Source organism: Cyprinodon variegatus, unplaced genomic scaffold (assembly GCF_000732505.1).
Source record: "Cyprinodon variegatus isolate N-32 unplaced genomic scaffold, C_variegatus-1.0 Scaffold70, whole genome shotgun sequence".
Taxonomy (NCBI): Eukaryota; Metazoa; Chordata; class Actinopteri; order Cyprinodontiformes; family Cyprinodontidae; genus Cyprinodon; species Cyprinodon variegatus.
In genome coordinates this window covers 869492-886685 of record NW_015150523.1, presented here as the reverse complement: position 1 = coordinate 886685, position 17194 = coordinate 869492, and the positions used below count along the sequence as shown (strand labels likewise).

General features: G+C 37.0%; 2 protein-coding genes across 4 annotated transcripts in view; one reads left to right on the top strand and one right to left on the bottom strand.

The window, feature by feature from the left end:
• cep41 (centrosomal protein 41kDa) overlaps positions 1–7506 on the top strand; it is a 20910-nt gene extending 13404 nt beyond the window's left edge. For all 3 annotated transcript variants that reach the window (XM_015372212.1, XM_015372211.1, XM_015372210.1), the window contains exons 10-11: positions 2774–2989; positions 6300–7506. In XM_015372212.1, the coding sequence (XP_015227698.1) occupies positions 2774–2989; positions 6300–6418 (335 nt within the window). In that variant the 3' untranslated portion in view covers positions 6419–7506. The remainder of the gene's footprint in view (positions 1–2773; positions 2990–6299) is intronic.
• A 3123-nt stretch (positions 7507–10629) lies between these two features.
• LOC107083209 (carboxypeptidase A1-like) overlaps positions 10630–17194 on the bottom strand; it is a 12210-nt gene continuing 5645 nt past the window's right edge. The window contains exons 5-11 of the mRNA XM_015372226.1: positions 15703–15829; positions 15446–15547; positions 15247–15357; positions 14181–14271; positions 11429–11628; positions 11242–11326; positions 10630–10927 (exon numbers count right to left, since the gene is read on the bottom strand). Of these exons, the coding sequence (XP_015227712.1) occupies positions 10740–10927; positions 11242–11326; positions 11429–11628; positions 14181–14271; positions 15247–15357; positions 15446–15547; positions 15703–15829 (904 nt within the window). The 3' untranslated portion in view covers positions 10630–10739. The remainder of the gene's footprint in view (positions 10928–11241; positions 11327–11428; positions 11629–14180; positions 14272–15246; positions 15358–15445; positions 15548–15702; positions 15830–17194) is intronic.

The following is a 17194-nucleotide window of genomic DNA, read 5'->3' as shown; positions in this document are numbered from 1 at the left end:
CTCAATTTTCTTTTTGGTTTAGTTTTATGGATTGCATTCTTTTTAAGTTTCGTTTCACAGATCACTTTCTCTTCACCTTAAGCCAAATACAGTGACGCAAACATTTACCAATAAAAGTGTGGTTGCTAACGTCCACAGTGTCCTCCCTTCGGAGGAAAGCCCGCACCCAGATGTGAGGGGAATGTGATCTGATAAACTCTTCTGAAAAACAAAAATGTGAAAATGTAAAATCTTTAAAAAAAAAAAAAAGAAAAGAAATAGTTTGAAAACTAAATCTGAGAAAACTAAAAATTTACCCTCAAATTTACCCTTTTTTTTAATTATTAAAACATCTTTCAAAGGTTCATTCCTGATCTATTTTTATATTTTTTTTTTTTTCAGATTTCAATTTGGAAAAAAAACATTTTCTTTCATTACAACAATAATTGAATAAATTCACTCCATAGTTTTTCTTTTGTTTGTATTTTCACTCAAACCTTCCTTTTAGTGACTCTTACACTATGTTAATTTTTTCAAAAACATAAAATTGGAGGGGGATATATAGTATTCAAAAGCAAAAGGTTATCCATAAATGAACACTGTGTCTAAAACAAACTTTTGTTTCAAAGTCAGCAGGCCGTCCTCTGCATATCATCAGTCTGACACTGAATTAAAGCATTGCTTGTCCACAGCCCTCAGGGGGATCCTACAACTGCTTAATGTAATATTGTATGAATTTGGGATTTCAAAATGTGACTAAAAGTGCATTTTTTTTAAAGTTGCCTTGTGTAGCAACATCCCTGATGTATTTTGTAATAATTTTTGTAATATTATTTACTGTAATAACAATCTGACGTCTTGTGGTGATCATTACAAAATGCTTCTGTTCCTCTTTTTCAAAACAGATATAAATAAGGTGAAGCAGTATTTAGTTATCAATCCACTAATCCCAAACTGTACAATAAAAAAAAGTCATGTTTAGGAACTTTAAAATTAATATATTTTTTTCTAAATCTGTCAAAGTCATGTAATTTAGTTGCTTATTTAACTTTATTGCCATGGCACGAATATCACATTAACTGTTTTTTTTTTGTTTTTCCAATACATCGACTACCAAAACAAACTTTGTTGTCAAATTAACAAAAGCTAAATATTCCACTGAAGCAAAGGATCTGACATTTCTTTACAAACTGCAAAGCACAAATAAAAATTAAAAGTTAAATATTCACCGCCAATATGAGGAATGTTAGAAGTCCTCCATACAGGAGATCAAATGGTGAGGGACGCCTTTTTGTGACTTTGAGAAGACATCCAGCTGTTTATGGAGAATTTGAGAATTTAGATGCAGAAATCATCGGAATTGTTAAGAAAAATCCACCATGCACTTCTTAAAACCAAAGCTCAATGTAATAATGTTTCTAAATATGCGGTGTTACAGATCCAAAGATTCTCTGTTTATTTTGGGCTCTTGCTTGGCCTTTCAGAACATCAACATTCTTCCAGTGTTTGTTTGTTTTTTTGTGAGTTTTTTTAATATGTTTGCCACCTGATTTCCTCAGATTAAATGGAGATATTTATCATTTCCCTCTAGTTTTGAAAACCAGCTTCTATAAAGAAGAGTTTTTTTTCCTATGAGCATCATACTCCTACCACTTAGTAACCTGTGAACCCTTATATCTAATATGTAGTTTATTTAGAAATTAGAGTAATTGATCAATCGATGTTATGATTCCAATAAAACATTGCGTCAAATATTTGGAAAATTTTTGCCTAAAGACATTCATTTAAAATTTTTACAAAAAGCCTTTTGGCTTCATGTTCATTGGTGCAAAAGTCAGCTGCAGATCGCCTTCATAAATCCAAGTCAGTCATAATGACTTACTTTTTTTATGCAAGAAAAAAATTGATTTGTACAGTGAGAAATAAATGGCCATGAAGTAAAATATGTATTTAATATTTACTAATAATGTAAGTTGGAGTTTTCTATTTACAACAGAAATATTACCTGTTTACAATCTCTAATCATGGCCCTTTTGGGCTTCCATAAATTAATCCTATAAAGATTTCTTCTTGTGGGAAACGTTTTGATTTTAGCTTTTAGTGGTCCAGCTTCTTTGATCCATTTAACTTACCTCTAGCCTAAACCTGCAGGCGCTGCAGGGGAGGAGCCTCATGTCATTTCTGACCAAATGACTTAATCTCACTAAGATAAACAACAGATCCCTGTTTGTTTGTTTTTAAGCACCATAAAAGCTCTAACAATTGCTGATGACAGCCTGTATAGAGCCAGATGTCTGTAGATAAAAGTGATCTGAAGTTGAGCTAGACCTACAAGACTCTAAATGTTAGCACATTCACTGGGAGATATTTCCTTTTGCAATAAAAGTAAGACGGTTTTCCTGTCTTAAATTTTACTAGGTCAGATTAAAGTCAGTCGATCATTCAGCACATTTTTTTTTTCACAAAACTCTGAGTTTGCAAATTCAACCTTCCAGGAAATGATCTGGCAGTTTTCTCCACCACATTCACAGAGAAGCCTTTTTAGTGATGAATGTTAAGGTGAGAAGCAGGAACCTTATTCCTGTTTGATGGCGCCTCTGCCCCATCGTTTACCTCCTGAATCACTGTGTTCTTTTTCATTAAGGTACTCAATATGTCAATATTTTTTAAATTCCTGTTTTGTGGTTGTTTTTAATAATTCGATTAAGCGAACTAATCTAACTTCAAAGAGATATTTCCAGTCAGCAATGCTCATATTTAAGATCCACAACCTTCCTCTGTCCTCCTCTCCAAGGTCTTAGAGTAATCGCCCAGAAGTTTCCAAGCGGGATGACGACAGGCTGCATCCCAGCATCATGCCTCTCCTCTCCTAACTCATCGAAGGGGAGGAAATGCTCTGTGGTCCAACAGTCAGCTCAAGCTGCCGAGAAACGTTGGAGGTTTACATCGGATGAGCTGGACAAGATCCAGGAGCAGCTGGATGAGATAACCGTCCCCAGTAACTCACAGAGTAAGAAATAACCCAGTCAGAAAGTAAAAAACGAAACAAAAAAATGGACAATTAGAAAGGTCTGTGCATTTTAATTGGGAATGATTTGTTATGGCTCTTTATTTTAACTCCCCATTTAATGTGTTTTCTTATTATTCAGGCTGTGTTTCCACTGGGGCCCACATTGGTTATAATTTATAGAAACTGTCCCTGTATTTGCAGCCATGATTCTTTAATTATCATGTCTAATTTAGTCAGATCTAGAACAATATATTTAAAGTTACAGCCATGTTATCTGACATTTTTTTCTATATATGCCAGTTACTCACTCTGGTTGCATAGAAAGTTTTTATGACATATTGTGGTTTTTTGCTGGCCAAGTATTTGTTTTAGTTTTTTAAGTTTAGTTTTTATTTTTTAGTAAATGTAGCCGTTGTGTGTACATTTACCATTACATCATGTGACCAGGATTACAGCACTTCTCATTTATGCATTTGGTCAACAAGTCGAAGCAATAAAGGCGGGCAACTGTGGAGCTCTCAGTGTAGCTGAGAAAAAAAGAAAAAATTCAAGATCAAGTTTAAAAAGAAGCAAGATGATGTTTGATTCCAAAAGGGATCAAACTTGAGTTATGTTAAGAAAACAGTCGGAATTTTGAATTTCACTAAAACTCAGGATGTGCTCTGATGTCTGTGAAGTTGATAGATTATGATAGATAGATTTAGTACATGTCCTTGCTAATAGTGCTACTGATGTTAGCAATGCATCTACAAGCTGTAGGTTTTCTGCAAGGCATTACAACATGATCAGGAGTTACTGGCCACCATCTGGTTTCTGGTAGTTCAGAAGTACTGCCAGTAGGTCAGCTCATTGCACCCGGTGCTGTGCTTCTGTTTAGGCTCAAAAAGGAAGATAGCTTTAAATATATAACTTTATTTTATCATAAACTGGATTTTCCTTTTAAAATAGGCATATAACATGACTTTGTACGAAAGAAGCTGAAGCTGGTAACCGGATCTGACTTTTGTGAAGAGCTATGAACTGTTGCATCAAAGCTCATCCAGTAGGCTAACAAACAATCTAGCCGTCTCTTTCAGGGGACAGACTAGTTGCTGGAGTAAACTGTCCAGTTTCTAACATTATGCCAAAATAAACTCCTCCATTATATTGAATTACCTTACCTGACCAGCAGAAAGCCTGAAAGATGTGGGTCATTGGCACAGATGTAGTTATCGTATATTTTCCTTTGTTTTTTTTTTGTTGTTTGTTGTAAGTTCAGATAGTTCTCCATTATAACAGAAAGTAGAAGGAAGAATGATCTGTGGGTTTTTTTTTGCCAGTTTTATAAACTCCTCCCGTGCCTTCAGAACATTTTCAATTACAGGTAAAACTCACAAGGCTGGCAAGTTTGTCTCCTTTCAGCTACTCTGATGAAAAATGGTGTCCCAACAAGGCATCTCCCATTGGCTGCACCACCCTTTATGTATCTAAAAAGTACTCACTCTGAGCTATGACAAAGCTTTCAATTTTGATTTGATGTCATTAGACTTTAGAAGAGTTGATATATATTCAAAGCAATTCTTGATTTTTAAATTAAAAAGCCAAGTTTGTTTCTCACTGTCCCTTAAAAGAAAAGAGCTGCTCATTTTCAAACTAGAAACTATTACAAATGAGCTAATCTTCCATTTCTTACAGAAAAAGAAACCAATTGCTAAGTTGGGAAACTCACAAGCTAAATTGTTCTGAAATTGGAAAATGAGTTTATAAATTGTTATGATGATAATATTTTGGGTGTAAAAGAAGCTATAACTGCCCCAAAGGATGAACATAAGAAAATGTGTCTTGCCCATGACTTGCACACAAAACTTTGTGGTGGAAGGTTGATATTGAACATTTCTGACTCACATGTACATCTATCAGATCATCTCTTTATGACCGTATTGTTATGTGTGCAGGCTGGTTGCCACTGATGTGTGTTTGGTGCCTTTGCAGGTATAAATGGACACAGTTCGGGCCGATTAGTGCACACATCTATTTTTTTATTGCTGTTGGGTGCGTGACTGATATCAGGTGCTATGCATGAATAATGTCAACAGAATGTAACAGTATGTTAACAGGTATGTTGGATGCAACATGATTATTTTTATAATCCAGGACTCTGTTTATCAACCAATCAATAATCAGATGACAAAAGGTTCCTTAAAGATCTTTTTACAGAATTTAAACCAAGTGAAGCTTAAATTACAGTGAGGAAAATAAGTATTTGAACTCCCTGCTATGTTGCAAGTTATCATACTTACTGTATAAATCTTGGAGGGATCTGAAATTGTTATCATAGGAGCATGTCCACTGTAAGACACATAATAATAAAAAAATTAAAAATAAAATCAGAAATCACAATATATGATTTTAGCTATTTATTTGTATGATGCAGCTACAAATAAGTATTTTAACACCTGAGAAAATCAATGATATTATTTGGTACAGTAGCCTTTATTTGCAATTGCAGAGGTCAAACCTTTCCTGTAGTTTTTCACCAGGTTTGCACACTCACTGCAGGAGGGATTTTGACCCTCTCTTCCACAAAGATTTTCTCTAGATCAGTCCGGTTTCTGGACTGATGCTAAAAAACACGGCGTTTGAGCTCGCTTCAAATATTGTCTATTGGGTTAAGGTCTGGAGACTGGCTAGGCCACAGAACCTAGATATGCTTCTTCCAGAGCCACTCCTTGGTTATCCTGGCTGCGTGCTTCGGGTCATTGTCATGTTAGAAGACCCAGCCTCAACCCACCTCCAATGCTCTGAGGGAAGGAGGCTGTTCCCCAAAATCTGGCAATACATGGCCCTGGTCATCCTCTCCTTAATGCAGTACAGTGCTGTATGTCGCCTGAGGATTTCTGGTTTGTAGATATTAATGAGTGTCATCAGGAATGCAAGGCTAAAGGCCTGTATTAATTGATGAATCCAATTAATAGTTCAAGCTCAACATGTTTGCAGTAGAATGTTTGGATTATGCTGCATCCGTGTGGTAATTTCCCCCTTTATCTATTTCATTAGATATTTGTCTCTTTCATTATGTGATGTCTTCGTCATACAGCTGGATAGAATATTGATAAACATAAAATAAACATTTACAGGGCAGTTTTTTGGTTAATTTCCATAATTTTTATCAGCATGTGTTTTGGTTGAAAAAAAAAATGTAATTCTTGCATTTCAGCTTGGACCAAAAAGAGACAATCCTTCTCTATCTGCTTTCACTTAATTTTCTAAAATCGAACCAGAGCTTTTTACCTTTTTTTTTTTACCTTTTTTTTTTCTTCCTCCCCTGCAGGTCGCCTATCCAGCCGCACATCATCCAGCAGCAGCCGGTCCATAGCTTCCAGTCGTCACAGCTCCTCCACAGCGGGGAGAAATGGCTCCAGGGCCCAGAGCAGTAGACCCTGGAAATAACACCTCTGCCAAACAACAACCATACCTCCATCAGAAAACGTCCTCAGAATGTTTTGATGTAACCACTTCGTGGGTGGACATTGGCTACAGACATTTCACTACTTTTTGCAGTTGCCTTATTTCATCAACACTTTGGAAACACATTTACTTTGGATGAATCAGGTTCAGCTGATCAAATCCTGTTTTCATGCAGAAATGTTCTTTGCTGTGATCTTTGATGTGATTTTGCTGTTTAAATTGCTTCTCTGTATTCTAAGTTTTGCAGAGTGCCTGATCTGTTTTACTTTAAAAAAATCCATGCTTGCACTCAGATTTTAGTTTAAGTGACTCGTTGCTTTTTCTAAGATCCTTTTACTGAGGGGACCAAAGGCAATGCTGTGAATTTCTTTATCATATCAGATGTTTAATTAAAGCCTGGCTTGCCAGCTGTGTAAAATGTTTGTTTTTAGTGGCTTTTTTAACCAAACTAATTATTCACCATTGGTCTTGATGATCAGCAGTTTGAAATGTTTTTGTGGTTGGAAGTTTTGCAGAGTGCCTGATCTGTTTTACTTAAAAAAAAAAAAAAAAAAAAGGCATGCTTGCACTCAAATTTTACTTTAAGTGACTCGTTCAGATTTGCTTTTTCTAAACTCCTTTTACTGAGGGGACCAAAGGCAAAGCTGTGAATTTCTTTATTATATCAGATGTTTGATTAAAGCCTGGCTTGCTAGCTGTGTAAAATGTTTCAGTTTTTAGTGGCTTTTTTAACTAAATTAATTATTCACCATTGGCCTTGATCGGATAAGATCAGCAGCTGGAGATGTTTTTGTGGTTGAAAGTTTTGCAGTGCCTCATCTGTTTTAATTAAAAAAGGCATGCTTGCAATCAGAGAAAAAACTGCAGATCAATTAAAACTACGGCATTGATCATCTGTGGCCTATCTGTTTTGTCCACTGCTGTCTGTTTATTTAAAAGAGAATGTCTTCACCGTTTTGTCACAATGAGTAATATTCAATTAACATGGAGTGGTTGAATAATTATGTTTGTAAATTAATGCTAAATCATTAGATTTTTTTTTTTGCAGGAATGGATAAATTTCTCGCTTAATAAACAGAATAAGAAAATCTATTGGGAAGGCTCTTATTTCAGCATTGATCATAATGTCTGGATGAGTTTTAGGATGTATTCCACCTTAACTAGTTTGCTTAGATTTCAAACATCTTATCTAAACCTGTATGTTACAGCTCTGCAATCTTAAGGGATTGGAGGCCTAGTGGTTAGAGCAGTGCGCCAAAACCATGAGAAGTGTGCAAGTACCCGGTTCTATCCCCACAACCTGCACTCTGTGTCCCTGAGCAAGACCCTTAACCCTGATTGCTCCCCAGATGCCGCACTGTTGCAGCCCACTGCTCCACAAAGGGACGGGTTAAGATGCAGAACTGAATTTCTTCTTTGTGAGATCAGTGATGTTTTATACCTTTATTTTCATTCAGAACAAGTTCTTATTTACAATTGCGGCCTCACAAGTAAATAAGAAAAAAAACAAGAAAATTAGGAAAAGGGAAGTAGGACTAAAATAAATACATTAGTATTTATTCATCCAAAAAATGTGGGAAAAAAAATACAATCCAAAAATAAGGCTTTTTTAGATTAACTTTCCTGTTTTCTCTTTGAAACAATTTTTCATTGTTTTTTTTTTATACATGTTTTATATTTTTAAATGTCTGACCTGAAGATAAAGCTCGTAACAGTTTTTGTGTAGTTTAGACACCTTCTTTGCATTGGTGTCTATGTGTGGGGACAATCTCAGCTATGGATAAAGGGTGAGGACTGGAAATAATCCACTACCTGCAGTGTTATTTGTGCTGTTATGTGTGGGTTTAGACTTTATTTCCTGAGAGAAGTTGGGCTGAGTGATAAAAGGTATTGTTTATCATAGGCAGTGTGTCGAAACTTAAAGACATTTTCATTGCTGTTGGTTTAAATTTACTAGATGCACCATTTTATTGAAACAAGCACTCACCTCTTTTTGCTTTATCTCATTGTGTGATGGTGTACACACTACACAGAGGGAGCCACTGAAAGTTGGTGACAAAACCTAGAGGCTGCAGAGCGGCAGCCTTTAACTATGAAAGGCTGGTGGATGCGGCCGCTCCAGCAGTCTAACCCTATAGCAGCATAACTATAAAAATAGTTCAGGATAACCTAAGCCACTCTAACTATAAACTTTATCAAAAAGGAACGTTTTAAGCCTAGCCTTAAAAGTAAACATGGTGTCTGCCTCACGGACTAAAACTGGTAGTTGGTTCCACAGGAGAGGAGCCTGAAACTAAAAGATCTGACTTCCATTCTACTTTTAGAAATTCTAGGAAACACTAGTAAACCTGCAGATTGAGAGCAAAGTGCTCTGTTACGGACATAAGGAACAATCAGATCTCTGATATAAGATGGAGCTTGGCCATTTAAGGCTTTATATGTGAGAAGGAGGATTTTAAATGCTATTCTGGAATTAACAAGAAGCCAATGAAGAGAAGCCAGGATAGGAGAGATATCTCTCTTTTTAATTTTCATCAGAACTCTGGCTGCAGCATTCTGGATCATACTAATATTAGAAAATGTAATTTGTACTTTTGGATACTTATGTATTTTTTGAAAGTGAGCATTGTGATTGAGTAAGATTTGATGAGTATAAATTCTTTTACCGAAGTACTACGATTAAGTACCTTGTCCACCACCGAGCTAAAGTTAGCGAACTTCCTGATGGTAAAGAACTACAATAGTGAGCCTTAAAGTATGGACTAATGCATGGACTAGTTTCTCAGCATTACCCCTGGACAGAATATTTATTTGCAATATTCCAGAGATGAAAGAAGGAACATCTAGAAATCTGTTTAAAATGGGATTTAAAAGGACGTATAATATATTAAAATTATAGGTCCTGATCAAAAATACCTTCAAGATCTTTTACTTTATTATCTTAGATTAATTTAATCCCATCCAAAAGACTGACTGACAAATCAGCTTCATTTTCAGGGATTCAGGTCCAAAGACAATAAATTATGTTTTTGTCTGCCTTCAGAAGTAGAAAGTGTTGTCGGAAAATTTAGATTTATCTTCTAATATATTAATTTATCCTATTTACTCACTATAAAAGTTTTCACTCAGTCTGTTTCACCTTCAAGGCAACACAATTCTCTGCGTGATGGTATTTGTGGACTAGACATAGCTTCTTCCCATAACAAGCCAGATTCTTTCTTAAGGTTTATTCATAACATGGTACTGTTAATCAAAGTGGCTGTAATTTGTTTTGACTCTGACTACTTTTCCATTGTTGAATACTGTGCCATAAGGGCTGTATGATGAACTGTTCTCTCTTTGCAAAGATATGAATAAATGTGCCAACTAAGTGAAATCCATCCATCTCCGTTTATTTAACTAGGGTGAATTGTTGAATACTTTTTTCCCACTATAAAAGTTATGAAAGTTAGATTTTCAGCTCCTATCCCCTTTGCCTTTTAAGTAAAGTCCTGACACTCTCTGAAAAGACAACATGATTTGTGTCCAAACCACGTCTACATTTTGTTAAAAAGGGAAATGTGAAAAGCCATAATTCTGAGATAATTGAAAAGACTGTGAAAACTAAGTTTGCAACGTCTTTTCAACATCTATTATAGGACTAAATTGGGACAAAATCAGACCAACCAAACAGAGCTTCATTTTTAATAGCAATTTCTGGTCTAAATCAAGACTATGACAGACTGACCAGATTTAGCCTAAAAACTAATGTCTTAATGACGTCTGGTGTTTGGGGGGGAATACTACAGAATTGTCAGTTAGTTTAAGAGGCTTTTAGCTGAGCAATTATTGACATGTAATGTGCTCTGATTACTTTTCTGACTATGCTTGTGAGTATTAGGTGTGGCTGGAACATTTACTGTGTGTCCAGACTGGAACGAGAAACACATTATAAAATACAATGAGGTCACATATCATGTTCGTTTATGCCATAAACTGATCAATGTAGACATGTCTACAATTGTACAGTAATGTTCTACATGTAAAGAAAACCATACAGAAGTAATAATATCTATTTAGAGCTTTTTCTGATGTTCTCTACACTCTGGCATGGGGAAGGTTATGACTTGTTTTCATCAACACTTAGATGTCCATGGCTTAGAGCTCTGATCCAGCTTACCTTCAGTTCTACTATTTCAAGAAAGCGATAATCATTGACAAGTTTTTCAGTATGCATTTTTATTTTTCCCTATAATACTCCAAAAGTATGCATGCCAAAAGCCGGATAGCCACACGTTATTTGCCATAACTCTGCATATTTCTCTCAGTATGGGTTCTTGAAGGTGTGATCCATGATGCTCTTCAGAGCCAGCCATGTCTCGTTTGCAGTGGGGATGATTTGATTGGCAGGGAGGATGAAGCCGAAGATGCCGGTGTCCCTCAGCTCAAAGGTGTAAGAGTACTTGATTCCCTGGTTGTAGGTCCAGTCAATGGAACCACCACTAGATTGGTCTACAATGAAAAGAAAATATTAAACTTTACACAGTTTTTTCCTGATTTCAGGGAACTCAGGTAGAATATATTCCATTGACTCCTGTATGGAAATATTTTTGCTGAAAGTTATCTTATCAGTAAATTTAAAATGAGGATTGGCATGTGTGATACAACCAGACACTGCTGGTACTGGTACTTGTTTTTAGTCTTAGATCTCAGTAATGTTGCTCTCTCAATAATAGATGCTCGCTATCACTTTAACAATAGCACCAGTTTAAGCAAAGTCACATCAAAGCTAGTCTGTATCATGGCCAAACGTTTCGGGGACTTACAGATAGTGCTGATGATGCTACCATATCTATACGGAGTGCCATACAAAGAGGTCAGAGCAGTGACTGCCTTTTGAGCCACTTGTTTCTGCAAAAAAAAAGTTCTCGTGGTTACCAAACAACAGAGCTTAAAAAAATGCTGAAGGAATCTTTTAATGAATTTGCTTAATGCAACTAAAAGTGTTTTTACCAGCTCAGCGTCATCTTTTGCAGGGACCCTTGTATAGCCATAAGGGTACAAGAGCATCTGTGAGTAGGAATGGATGGCAATGAAGGCCTTGATGTTGCCATGGGATCTCAGAAAGTTTACAATGGAAGTGACTTCAGGCTCAGAATGAGCTCTGGCTCCGTGGTAGATGTTTGAACAAGGATCTCTGCTGGAACCTTGCCCTGGATGTTTTAAGCATTGGAGGACAAACAGCACATATGAATTGGTATTTTCGGTATTCAATGGAATAAGCTAAAACATGTGTTATAGTGGAAAGAGCTACCTACAGGAACGCCACCACAATATAACACACCACTTTAATTACAAGACTTATTAAACACAACCATAGGAATGATAAAGGAGCTGTACAGCGTTAGAGTATGTAATTTAACACCCCAATAAAATAAGTTAAAAAATTAGAAATACAGACAGAGTAATCAGCTCAGCTGCATTAAATCTGGAATGAGTAGACTTAAAATATATATACTTACTAGAGTATGTTTCCAAGAGGACATAATTAAAAAATCCATCTAAATAAACTCAGTCCTGGCACAAGACTGAATAAAACACCTTGTGTTTAAATGTTACCAAGGAGTCTATTTTGTTGAGATTAGATTTTTTTAAGAACCTTAAGGTCAGTAGGAAACCAGGCAGGCTAATTACTATTACAAACAGGGGTTAAAGGGTGATGTACACCTTTAACGTTACAAGACAACAAAAGAGGTGCTATTAAGACCTCTACGTAGCTCAGACTTGCAACCCGTGTTAAAATTGCCTAGGCTCTGATCAGCATGCGTGGATCTCTGCTTACGAAAAGTTGACGACTCATGGGTGTGAGTTTTCATCTTTGAGACTAAATAAAATAAAATAAAATTGTGCTGTAATCCATTAGACAATTTAACAGTATCAGTCGCACTGCTGCATCTTGTTTGGTCATGCCCACCATCTGGCGTGCAATGATGCTCACTCTGCATGACCACAGATAGATGTCAGCAGCGGCAGGGGTGAAAATAAGTTGGAATGGTAAGGGGCACTGAACTCCCACAAACTCTGCTCTTCCAGCTGTGCTTAAGCAGAAATGCTTCTTTGCTCGCACATAGCGCCGACTGCGCTTTACGCTCCATACTGATGGTTCGCTCTCAGCAGTATGGCTCTTCCTGCACTCACTACTTGATAATTATATGTGGTTGATCATCCTTTGCCAAGCGTAAAAAATCCTTTTGTCTAACTAGTAAGATTCTATTTCTTCCAGCTCAAAAGTGGTGATGCTAAACCTTCTTTATTTCTACCAAAAGTAATCCCTAAATTATATTTAAAGTAAATATTTCATTGCATACTATTGATTTTTGGATCATGACTTGTGAAAAGGTACATAGATCTTTGAATATTTTTCTGTCATAGTTCTTGTTTCTATCTATTCAAATTAATGTGTGTGTGTGTGTGTGTGTGTGTGTGTGTGTGTGTGTGTGTGTGTGTGTGTGTGTGTGTGTGTGTGTGTGTGTGTGTGTGTGTATATGAAGAACTGCATACAACTTGGATGTAAAATAATTGCCATCATGGCTTTGTCAAGGTGCTACCTACCTTTGTGAAGCAAGAAAAGGACTAAGACAAAGTGAATCCAGTAGAACTTTTTATTGTCTACCTGGAATGGGTGACAATAGTTGAATAGTATCGGTGTCCTATTTGTTGGTACTCACCAATACCGATACCACAATTTTAGTGCTGGATTTGGCCCCGCCCGATACTGGTATTGGTGCAAAACTACTTATTATGGAAATAAGGCATGTCTTGTCTAAAAACACCCTCACACAGGGGAATTGTGTTGCCTTGCAGGTGAAACAGCCTGAGTGAAAACTTTTATACTGAGTAAATAGGATACATTTATATATGAAATAAGAGAAACTACATTTTCAGACCACAATAGTTTTCGTCCATAAGACTAAGACTAAATCTAAGATAACTGTAAAAAACAACACTGGCTCTAACAGGCCGAGACAAATCTTTTAAAATTTGATAAATATGGTGCAGCACTGGTTAGAGGGATTTGGACAGATAAAACAGCTAAACTGCACACACTATGCCCTGGCTCCCTTACATGTTGCTCTCCATTCTTTACTTTCCTGATTTCTGTCACACTAGTGAAATCAACAACGCTAGCCCAGAATGATGGTGTCACCAGACATGCAGTGGCGGGGGGCTAGAGGTCACGTGAGCTTGCCAGCGGGAACGCACACCCAGCTTTTTTTGCCAATGGGAAGTGAGCCAAATTGTGCCATTTAAAAACCTGGGTTAACCCGGTAATTTCAGTGGGAAAGAGGCTTTGGATTGGTCACGTCATCCTGATCCATATCTATAGTTATTCTGCGACAGGCTTAGGCTGCTTCAGGATATAGGAATCACTTCATTCTTCTATTTCTACTTTTATCCTCCAATACTGCAGTTTTACAGGGAAGTGTTGGCCCAGTAGGTAAGACCAGTGCTTGTGCTCTGAAAAAGTTGCAAAACTTAACCTTACCTTTTCAAATGAGGAAAAACACAACCCGCTTTGTAAGAATGAAGAATTTATTTTCTTCCTTAGGATATTATTTAATGTAAAAAAAATCTATTAACAAATAAAAAAATTCTAAGCTAAGCTTTTCCTGATTCTTAACCTAATTTTGCATTAAACAGTGTCATGCTTTGGTTTGTTTTTACAGTGACTTGTTTGATTTCCCTTTAAAGAAAAAAGGAATACCTCCAAAACCAGCATTCCAGTTCCTGTTGAGGTCTACGCCGACACACCTGGAGCCACGGTTTGGTCTCCTATTCTTACGCCACATACGGTCCTGGAAACATCATAAAACTCTTCAATGTTCATATTTTATTGGGTTTCCTTGTGTCATGGTTTTGGTTCTGTTTAAGTTTTATATTTGAGTTTTCATTGCCTTTATTTCCATTTTGTGTTATTTTTGTTATTTTTGATTGTATTTGAGTTCTCTCTTGCTCTCTTGTGTCAGTCCCCTTTTCCTCAGCTCCTTTCTAGACTCATCTATTCACACGTGCTCCCAGTCTGCTGATTAGCCTGGTCTTTGTTTCTCTCTCTGATATATACTGTATGCACCTGTTGCTGGTTTGCTGTAATTTCATTGCCCCTTTTTGTGAGTATTCCTGTTTCTCAGTTTTTGTGGATTTACGTTTTTGGATTTTTGCTTCTATTGCACTTTTTTGGATAATAAATCTGCAAGTACAGAACACCTCTGATGTCATCATCCTAAGCACAGGCTCCCCTCAGGGCTGCGTCCCAAACCATTTGCTCCCTCCAGAGAGGAGGTGGAGCAGCAGGTGGACTGGTGCAAAGATAACACCTGAACTTGGAGAAGATAAAAGAGACTTCAGGAAGAACCGGCCTAACCACGTTCCACTGGTCATCAACAGCTCAGCTGTAGAGGTGGCCAACAGCACCAAATTCGTGGGGGTGCACATCACAGACACCCTCACCTGGAATGTAAACACCACCTCACTGGTCAAAGGGGCACAAAAGTGAATGTACTTCTTGCGGAAGATGAGGAGAGCCCACCGGCCCCCACCCATCTTACGACCTTATACAGAAGCAACATAGAGAGTGTTCTGACTGATAAATCTGTCAAAGTCTTCAGTGTGCATTTGGGTCCTCCTACAAATCTCCACCCTACTGTGATACCCTGCTGTTGGTTAACTGATATCTAGTTAGTAAAAGGATAAATTTCTTTATCAGGAGCACATTTAAAGCTGTCTATAAAAAAACAGATTTTTGTTTTTGTGTCTAACTGGGCTTGTCTTACTCTGGTGTGGGTGTACTGGTATCCATCAGGGTTGACCACAATCTCTAAGAAAATGTCCATTCTGTTGAGGATGGCAGTGAGAGATTGGTCCTTTCCATAATCAGTCACAATCTACAGACAAAGGCAACAGGTCATCAAATAATACCATAGGTTCAGTTCAGAGGCTGCAGAAACTGTTAAATGTTAAATGTTAATGCACCTTCTTTGCAAACCAGACACCACTAGCCTGGGTGACCCACTCTCTGGCATGGATTCCAGTGTCGATCCAGATGGCAGGACGGTTGCTTCCACCAGTGCTGAACTACAGAGAGAGGAAGCAAAAGGAGAACTCAGTCAGAACAGACAGATACAAATACATTTATATTGTGTTTTCCTATCTAAAGCTATCATTTGCTTTGAGCAACCAATTGTTTTATTAAACCTTTGGTAAAGAGACTTTTCTAAGGCATCTTTCACCTTGAGAACATTAAGTGGGCGGCGTTCATAGCTTTGACCGATCACTATCTTGCTGACCAACTTCGGATTCTCTGCCACCAGCATGTCCTGGAAACTGTAGATCTGAGAAAAAGATAAGAAATTAACCCTGACCCAAAAGATGAATACTTACGCTTTTTGGTGCCGTTGCATCGGTTGTTCCCAGCCCTGCTCCTCGAGTATCCCTGTCCTGCATGTTTTAGGTGTCTCGAGACTCTTTTAAATGAGTAATTAACTAGCACTTTATGGCTGCTGAAGAGGTCACCATTTACACGGAGAGAGGATTATATTATGTTTTAGAGTGATTTTTGGATATTCATATGATATATCTAATATTAATATTCATAAAACTCATCATCACTCTTTGACAAGTTAAGGTGTCATATTTTCACTATTAAAGGACTATTTAGTATGGAAAGTTCAGATCAAGATTATTAAACTTCCTCAAATGTGTCATTTTACATACATTTTTCAAAATCAATCTATAAGACTTCCTGTCTTCACCCCCACCCCTTACAACCCTCTCAAAGCACAAGCGCACTGCTCTAACCACAAGGCCACAACACTCCACCAACATTTTGTAGCCTCTTACAATTACTCTGCTTATATATACAATTTATAGTCCATGCATACATAGTCTACACATATAAATAAATATTTATATTCTGTATAGCACTTTTGGATAGATGCAAACTACATTGTATTGCTTCATACTTGTGACAGTGTAATGACAAAGAAGTTGACTTCTATGCTGTTCTTTGTGTTTTAAGGAAGCTTAGGTCCTTCAGCATTTGCAGCAATATGCTACATATCTTCTATGTCTGTTGTGGAGAGTCTGATCTCTTTTTGCATCATCTGCTGGGGTAAAAGACGGCCGGCTCTGTTTTAGGAACTCCTCTAGAACCTCTGGAGACTATTTCACAAAGAAGAATTCTTCATAAAGTGAAGAAAATTATGATGAACAGAGAGCATCCTCTTCAGAAGATTATTAAACAACAGCAGAGTGTCTCTGGTGTAAGACATACCGCTACATAAGATCCATCCTGCCTGCAGCTATCAACACCTAGAACACCTGGATGAAAAATAACCTATGAGTTACTGCAACATTTAATTCCCTGTTTGGGTTAATAAAGCATTTTGAATTTAATTGAATCATGTCAAAGACCTGAGAGTGGAGGGAGAAGTGGCATCATCAACCAAGATACTAGGTTCATTAATCAAATGCATAAAAAAATATCAAGATTATGACCAAGTAACTACTTGATTGACAACTTAATCTATCATAAATTCTGTTTTGAAAAGTATATTATAAACCTCCATACTTGTGTCTTTTGATAAAGCACAGCATTGCTTATTATTTGCTGTGCTTCATCAAGCCCAAACAATAAAAAATATTTGAAAAAAAAGTATTTTTTTTGCCTCAGACTTTTTGTTTGTCTGTACATTCACTTCTTATTAAAGGTAAGAAAAAAAA